Genomic DNA, 8,425 nt, shown 5'->3' with positions numbered 1-8,425 from the left:
TGATGCCAGCCCAATTCTCCGTCTTTCTGTTGGACTGTGGGGTCACAGCACCCGGAGGCAGAGGAGGCCACATGGCAGGTCCTCAGGGGGCTGTGCTCACATGTCAGAATGTCCCCAGAGCTATTTCAGCCATCGAGTGACTCAATGTGACTTCACAGTCATGAAGGTGACCGGAAAGGCCAAGCAGGGGGTGGCTGGCACGGCCAGAAGGGCCTCATCTCCACACCCCCACCAGGCCCCTCCTGGGCCCAGAGGCCCCTGCATGGGGTGTGGGTGGCAGGCACTGCGGAGGCCACTGTTCCCCGAGGGGCCACTCAAGGCCCACTGACAGAAGCGCATGGTGACAGTGACAGGTGGTCTCTTGGCCACAGCATGGAGCTCTTCAGCACTGACCGAGGCCCTGCCGGCGTCGGGCTCGGAGCCAGACGTGGACCTCTCGCAGACGCTCACTGGGCACCACGCAGACGGGCCGGGGTCGCTCGGCCTGGGGTCCTGCTGGGAGTGCGGAGCGGGCTCTGGTGGGGACGGGCTCCCCACGTCCTCAGAGGGTGGACAGGGTCCCCAAAGGAGGGGCACAAGCGTGGACGGCACCAGATGCAGGTGCAGAGGCAGGGCCACACTTCGCCCGCAGCAGGAGCCCGTCCCCGCCTGCCCCCCATTCTGGAAACAGCGGAAGCCGAGTCCCCACGATGCCGACACAGGATCCACGCACACAGTGTGCTGGCAGCGCAGAGGAACATGGGGGCTGATGGCCGTGGGCTGTGTGTGTGGGGAGGGGTGTCAGCCCCGTGTCACGTGCCCGGGAGATCCAGTGTCGGCTGGACCCTGAGGCCCCTGCACCGTGGGGCCCCCTGAGCGTGCTCTGCACGGGTACCTGCAGGGCGGCAGCGAGAACCAGGCAGAGCGAGCTAAGCCGGGGCAGTGGCGGGGGCAGCGGCTGGGGCTTCAGGCTGATCGGCCCTGAAGAGACCCAGGGCCGCCCGAGGTCGGTGTGCCTCTGCCGAACTAAAAGGTGCCGCCAATCGAGCTACCCGCCAGGCTGCAATGCCCACGGTGCAGATCAGAGCGGCCCTGCGGGTCTGGGACTCGGGGGACTGCCTTGGCAAGGTGGGGAGAGGAGGCTCGCGGGCTCTGGAGGAAGCCTGGACCACCAAGCCCCAAGCTGGCCTCTGACAACCTACCTCCGCAGGTAAAGCGAGGTGTCTAGTGACCTTGCAGAGGGTAGAGGGAGAGGGACCCCCGGGGGTGGGGCAAGCCACGGCTGGGCCCTGGCACACGTGGCTGGAGACTGTCGGCCTTCTCCGAGGGAACAGGAGGGGCCAAACGCTGCCCCAGCAACACTGGAGTCGGCCTGCTGTTCTGTGGCCCCTAATCCTGGGGTCCGGGGTGTGGGTGTCCTGGGCGCCCCACCCGCGGAGAGGACACCGCCTTCTTGGGGGTCGCAGCTCCCAGTGTGCCCCAGAGCCCCTCGCTCCTGCCGCCAGACCCGCGCAGCCGCGGCCTGGCTTCCCCTGGTGCTTTGAGCACCTGTCCCCTGCGGCCAGCCGGCTGGCCTCTGGCCCGGGCCTGGGTTCAGGTTTCAGTTTTGTTTCAGGAGCCTGGCTCAACAGGGCAGCTGTCCAAGCCCACAGCTGTCTGAGTCTAGGAAGGAGCCCCCGCTGTCTCAGGCGTTGGCAAGGGGAGGCCTGGGCCAGCGGCAGCCGGAGAGGCAGGTTCCCAGGCCCCTGGCAGCCGCCGGAGTCAGACACGGCGGTGGAGCTGCCGGACTCTGCTCTCACGAGTCCTCTGGCGTCCCACAACAGCAAAGTGACCGCTCGGCACCAACTGACTGCAGCCAGGTGACCTGGGGGTTTGGGGAGCCTGCGGGGGCAGCTGCCCGAGGTTTTGTTCCTGGAGAAGACCCGCTGCCAGGCACCGGCACCCCAAGCGCGGCCTGGGGTCAGGCTGCCACCTGATGGACCACCCGCGACCCCAGCACACAGGCTCACCAGGCTCCTGACTGCTGTTTACAAGCACGTGTGCGTGTGGCCTCTGCCTTCAGAGCGCTCCTTTCTGGGAAATACATAAAGGCCGAAAAGAAAAGTCTTTGTATGTTACCTTCCCATCCAGTTTCAGTCGGACAACACGGTTGGGCCCAAGTCCACACACAGCTCTGCAGCCGCCGTTTCTAGCCGCTCAGTGAGCACCGCCCTGTGTGGGCGGAGCTCTCGCTGCACGGGGCCATGCCCGAATTTGGGCAGCCCCGGGGGGTGCATGCTTAGACCGTTTCAGAGTCTTTGATGTCATAAACAGCAGTGTGTCATGGTCCCTGCTCTGCGTCCTTGTGGGCTCCTGGGAATGGCTGGGCTGTATTCTGGGTGTGTCTTCACAAAGGAGCCACTTGGAGAGGTTGGAATGGCTGTGCCCACGGGGCTGGGGGTGGAGGGGACCTCCAGTGCCAGGCTGCTCAGGAGAGAGAAGCCCCATCGAGGACCAGACACCCCAGACTTGTCAGTGGCTAGGTTGAGGTGTGGGGACTGTGGCCGAGGTGCTGAGAAGCATCTCCTGGGGACAGGCCTGCAGGAGACAGGGGCTCAGGGCCCTCAGCCTCAAGGTTTCTCTGGGGGCTCAGGAATGCAGGCCTCAGCGGGCGCCCCAGCCTACCCCCCACTCTGCAGCAAAGACCACTTCCTCTGGCTCCAGGGGACCCTCATCCCGCCTGGGGCCTGCAGTCTTCCAGATTGCTCTCAGGGACTCAGCACTGGGAGGGAGTCGGATATACCAGTGGTGTTAGTTTCATTTCCCATAATTAAAGTTAGATATGCAAGAACCCCACAGAAAATATAAATTCTCTATGCTTTTTTCCTATTTGTGCAAGCATAATATCTCCATTTTTAAAAAACTCAAATACTTTGCACATGCACATTAGTTTTCCAAAGTGCTGCCACAGAGCTATTTAACACCAGCGTCCCAAAGCCTTTGATGGGATAGTGGGTTAGGAGTGGGCAGGGGACACTGGCCCGAGAGGCAATGGGCATCCCTCATGTCTCCTAGTCTCCTCTGTCTGTCCTTCCTCCTGGACTTCTTGGGGTGTTTGAAGTGTTCGATGGAGTCACCATGGGAAAAACGATGATTAAAATCTATGACGATTGATTTCTTTTTTCCTACAGCTCCAAGCGAGGCAAGATTTGTGGTGGTAAGAAGCCCATTGATGCCCAAGCCCTGAGAAAGAAGGTCAGCAGTGTGACGTGTGACCCTGCAGCCCGTGCCATCCTCAGCAGTCTGCTGCTCTACATCACTGACCTTCAGGACAGGCCCCCAGGGCCTCCTCCCACCCAGGGGTCAGAGTGCAGGGAGAGCAGGGTCAGCCGCGCTCAGGATACTCAGGATGCCCACCGGCGGCCCACATGCTTTCAGTTGCTGCAGGCCAAGTTCATGGGCACTGGCCGAGAGCCCCGCCTCAAGAAGACCCGGGAGGTGGGGAGGCTGATCTTCAAGGACAAGCAGGGCCCCAGCAGGAGCTTGGTCACCGCCACCATCAACAAACTTCTGGACAAGGCCCGGGAGGGAACCGGCCGCACGGCGCAGGATGGGGAGCCGCTGTGCAACGAGAAGTCCCGGCGTGGCCTCCCCACCGGGGGAAAGGGCACCGTGAAGAACATTCTGAAGATATTCTTGGCGGCAGAGGAGAAAAACGTGTGTGAGAAGCCGGAAGCTGCCAGAGGGCCCCTGCCAAAGCCGGCCAGCAAGAGGGGCTCTGTCCTGTCCAGGCTGCGGGCGAAGTTTGAGCAAAGCGGCTGTCTCTGCTCCGAGGCCAGCGTGCTGCCGCTCCGCACGGAGGGGAGGAAGAAGGGCCTGCGCAGGAGGAAGACGCACCGACCGGAGGCCCGTGTGCTCTGCACAGCCACCATGGCCAGCACCTGCATCCGGACGCCACTAGCCCGCTTCCTGGCCTGCACGGCTGAGCCCGTGCTGGCCTTCAACATTGCCACGGTCGTCTGCAGCCCCAGGAGCTGGCTGTCCCACTGCGCCAAAATCGGCCACTCCGACCGGGGGCACGTGTCCAGCGCAGGGGACGCGGCATCCAGGGAGAATAAAACAGTGGGATGGGGGCAGCCTGGTGGGCACCCCGAACAGCCCCCAGCACCCAGTGCCACGGCTCCTGGGGACAGTCTGGAAGCCGGGTTCCTGGGTATGGGGCCCAAGCCTGTTTCCAAGCCAGACCCCGCTTCTGCCTCCCACAGGGGTGAGGCCCTTCCTGGCTGTGAGCCCAGGGTGGCCCCACTCAAACCAGCCAGCCCTTGGCATGCTGGGGCAGCAAGAGAGGACAGGATGGGGGACCCCCCCGCAGGGGACTCTGCACAGTACACCTGGGGACCGGGGGGAGCCAGGGCGGGCCTGTGGCCTGGGCCCCCAAGGGCGCAAGCAGGGGTGGCCCCCGAGGTGGCCCTGACAGTTTGCAGTTCTGAGGATGAAACAGAAGTAGCGACCCCAGGCTCGGAGCGAGATCCCCTGTTCGCCGTGCAGCAGACTTTCCCGGAAAAGAAGGTAGCGGGACGTGTCCCGCCACTTGCGGTGCCCGCGGTTCAGGCCCTGCGGCGCGCACAGCCGGCCGCCGAGCCTCCCCAGATAACGGTCAGGCGGCCGCTCGTGCACGAAATGCCGCCTCCCGCCGCGCTGCCAAAGGCACCAGGTGGTGGAGACAAGGGTTCTAGTCTTCGGAGCGGTGGGGATGTGGGTACGGGCAGGGGTGCGGGTGGGGGAGGGGGCGTGAATGGGGGTGGGGGCATGGGAGGCGGAGGGAGCGGGGACGGGGGCCGAGGTGAGGGTGTGGGCGTGAGTGGGGGCGGGGGCGGGGCTGGGGGCCGGGTTGGGGTTGGGCCTAAGGCTTGGGGTGGGAGAGTAAATGGGGGCAGGAGCGTGAGTGGGGGCGGGGGCGAGGGCGGAGTTGGGGGCTGGGGTGGAGGCGTGAGCCGGGACAGGGATATGGGCGGGGTAGGGATCGCGGGTTGGAGGTGGGTAGGGGGTATGGGCATGGGAGGGACTGGGGGCGGGGTTGGGGGCGGGGTCGTGAGTGGGTCTGGGGGCGGGGACGTGGGCGGGATTGGGGGCGGGAGTGTGGGCGTGGTTGGGGGCGGGCATGTGAGCGGGGGCGGAGATGTGGGCGGGTTTGGGGGCGGGGTCGTGAGTGGGGCTGGGGACGTGGGCGGGATTGGGGGCGGGAGTGTGGGCGTGGTTGGGGGCGGGCATGTGGGCGAGGGCGGGGGTGTGGGCGGGGTCGTGAGTGGGGCTGGGGACGTGGGCGGGATTGGGGGCGGGAGTGTGGGCGTGGTTGGGGGCGGGCATGTGAGCGGGGGCGGAGATGTGGGCGGGGTTGGGGGCGGGGTCGTGAGTGCGGTTAGGGAAGGGGATGTAGTTGGGGGCGGGCGTGTGGGCGGGGTCGTGAGTGGGGCTGGGGGCGGGATTGGGGTCGGGGGTGGGTGTGTGGGCGGGGCTGGGGGCGGGGTCGCGAGTGGGGCGAGGGGCGGGGCTGGGGGCGGGGTTGAGGCCGGGGGCGGGTGTGTGGGCGGGGCTGTGAGTGGGGCTGGGGGCGGGCGTGTGGCCGAGGGCGGGGATGTAGGCGGGGGCATGCGTGGGGGCGGGGCCGGGTGCTGGGGTGGGCTTGCAAGTGCTCCAGAGCCTTGTCCCGCGCCGGTAGGCAGCGAGGCCACCAGGGAAGCCAGCGCGGGCCGCAGCGGGTCGGCGGGGCCACGGCGGGCCTCCCTGGAAACCCTGAGTGTCTCGCCTGAAAGGGGCGCCGCCAGCGTGGGTCGGGACCTGTCAGCGGCTGGTCCGCAGCAAAGTCCCACGCGGGGAAAGGAAAACACGCGCAGCGCTGCGGACCTCTGGCTCCGGCATCCTGAGGGAGCGGCGGGGCAGGACGCGCCTGAGCCCGCCTGCCAGAAGCATCCGTCACCAGCAGCAGGTGACGGGCACGCCCGTGGCGAGGACGCCCCATCGCATCATCCCACGGCCTCGGAGAATCAGTGGGGAGGGGACGGCCACTGGGCCCCCGGCCGCGGCGGGACTAAGTCCGACAGCGCGGCCTCCGCGCACGAGAACGGCCTGCGCGAGCAAGAGCCCGGAGGGCCGCCACGGAGGGGCTCAGCCCGGTCCGGCCTGCGGGCCTCAGGGCGCTCCAGCACCGGCCTGGGTGGGGACAGACCCACCTCCCTCAGTGAACGCCCCAAACCGAGTACCGAGGTCCCAGGGGCCGCGGAGAGTCACACCGCAGCAGCGCCCGGTAGCGCCCCGAGCCCGGTAAACGTCGTGGCTGGAGAGCGGAAGCCTGTGCGGGAGGCAGAGGGCCGACCCCCGTCACCGCACTGCAGCCCTGCAGCAGAGGCTCGTGCCCCGGCCGCCAGCCACCCGCTCGGTTCCGTGCCAGTCGTGTCCTGGAGGCACCACGGGCTCAGAGCAACCGGGAGCGGTGCCTGTGGAGGCTCGGGGGGGACCCCTGAGGCTCGGGCCGCGGCCCTGCCGGAGGCGGGGGTCCCCTTGTGCACGCGGGCTGCGGCGGAGAGCAAAGCTAGCACAGGGGCAGGGGGCAGAGGTGCCACAGCCAGACACGGGAGCCCATGCGGGGGCGACCTGTCCACAGTCCCAGGCTGGTCTCACCCCACGACCCAGGGCAGTGCTGGCGTGGGGCCTCCCCAGAACCAACTGAGCAAGGAAGACAAGTGCATCCTGCCTGAAAAGCAGGTGCCTCCCAGTGCGGAGGCTTCTCGGGCGGCAGCAGAAGGGCAGCGGGCAGGCCAGGTGCCCCCAAAGTGCCCAGACCTCCAGGCACACCTGCTGCCTGCATCCCTCCTAAGGTCTGGCGTCCCAAAGGGAGTGGAGGACAGGGGCACACATCAACCTCTGGCAGGCCTGGGGGCACTGGAGGAGAGGGCCGCAGGGCCCATGAGGCTCGGTGGTCCCCTGGAGAAGGGGGTAGCTCTCCGGGGTCGGGAGCCTGGGTCATGTGCTGCTGAAGAGGGTCAGAAACGGCCCTGGGGGGTCCAGGTGGGCAGTGGTCCGGACATGGGGGCCACCAAGATGGAGACTGGTCAACACCCCAAGAAGGGCCTAGAACGTGTGCAGGGGCAGCAGGCTTGGCGTGCAGAGAGCCCCCGTTTGGGATACAGTGCCCAGGCTGGTAGGATGGTGTCCCGCAGCTCGGTGGGCCCCCCCAAAAGCTCCTCAGAAGCAGTGGCCACTACAGATCCAAGCAGGATGTCCCAGGGACCAGGCCCCAGGGGCGGCCAGGGAGGGCCTGGAATACCACACCGGGTGGGAGAAAGGCCGTGGCCCTCCGGCCCCGAGCCAGCGCAGGGCTCCGTGGTGCCCGCTCCCCGTGCCCCAGCCCAGGAGGGGCCCTCACACACCCCTGCGGCAGGGAGAGGTGCGGTGGAGCATGAGCACCACAGAAGGCTGGCACGCTTCGCAAAGTATAGAGCCCAGAGCTTCAGCGACCAGAGGTCCTTCGATCTGTCCTTCAGACCCACAACCATCAGGGCCAGCGACACGTTTGAGCTTCCGAAGTGAGGCCCGGCCCCCAAACCTCTGACACGTCTGGCACGTCGGTTTCCACACCTTAACCCAGGCTCTAGACTGGCCTCCAAACACATGGCCTCGGACACGTGCGTGCAGGGCTCTGTGTGGCGGTCCCTCTCAGTCTCCGGTGACCAGTCTGGGGAGTCTGCACTCTGGAACCGTGTGGCTGAGGGAGGCCCTCAGGACATCCAGACGCTTGTCCCTGAGCGTCCCTTTCTTTACTGTGCTTAAGGCGTCCAGGCACACGTTTCTGTCTCTGTGTTGAGCTGTGTTGTTTTAGTTCTTTAACTAAAGGTTTGGTGCTCAGCCTTGTGTGTGTCTCTCCTGTCCTGTCTTGGTGGCTCTGGCCGGCCCGGACTTTGAGGGCGCCTTTCCCGTTGTGGAGTCCTCGGCAGACACCAACCAACAGGGCGGGCGTCAGGCTGCGGCCCCTGACTGGCCCAGCACCCCCTGCACTGCCCCCTCAGCTTGGCTCGATGTGCCCTTGGGGCCAGAGCAGGACAGACCACCCGCATTGTCCCACAGGAAGGGACGGAGCACAGGGATGGGAGTTTGCGTTCAGCACTGTTTTCAAACGCGCAGTCCTGCAGGGGTGTTCTTGCAGCACCAAGTGGTGGGGACAGTGAGAGGCCACAGGGCCGCGTCCCCCCCTATCCCCAGCTGCCTGTCCTGCTGTGTCCTGAGAACACAGGAGTCTTGCCACTCTGCCTGGGGTGTTGTGTGTTGTTCCTTGCTTTCCGGTCACTGAGACCATCCGTTTGCGGCTAGAATATTTGAGTCTGTGTACAAGTGGGAGGAAGGAAATAAAAACCACTGATAATCACATTGCCTCAAGATAACTTGTTGTGGGCTGCTTTTCCCTCAGTGTCTC

The 8,425-nt window shown here is 65.9% G+C and overlaps 1 protein-coding gene across 1 annotated transcript; it reads left to right on the top strand.

Annotated features, from left to right (window-relative positions):
- Positions 1–749: 749 nt before the first annotated feature.
- Positions 750–7,545, top strand: LOC115509931 (collagen alpha-2(I) chain; the record flags this gene model as incomplete). Its single annotated transcript, XM_030309371.1, has 3 exons — positions 750–1,189; positions 3,150–4,717; positions 5,678–7,545. Coding segments are annotated over 3 exons (3,876 nt in total), but the record flags the coding sequence as incomplete, so codon positions are not given.
- Between the last annotated feature and the right edge of the window lie 880 nt (positions 7,546–8,425).

Source organism: Lynx canadensis, chromosome A1 (genome assembly GCF_007474595.2).
Source record: "Lynx canadensis isolate LIC74 chromosome A1, mLynCan4.pri.v2, whole genome shotgun sequence".
Lineage (NCBI taxonomy): Eukaryota > Metazoa > Chordata > Mammalia > Carnivora > Felidae > Lynx > Lynx canadensis.
The sequence above is the reverse complement of the archived record's forward strand: the minus strand, read 5'-3'. Positions and strand labels throughout refer to the sequence as shown.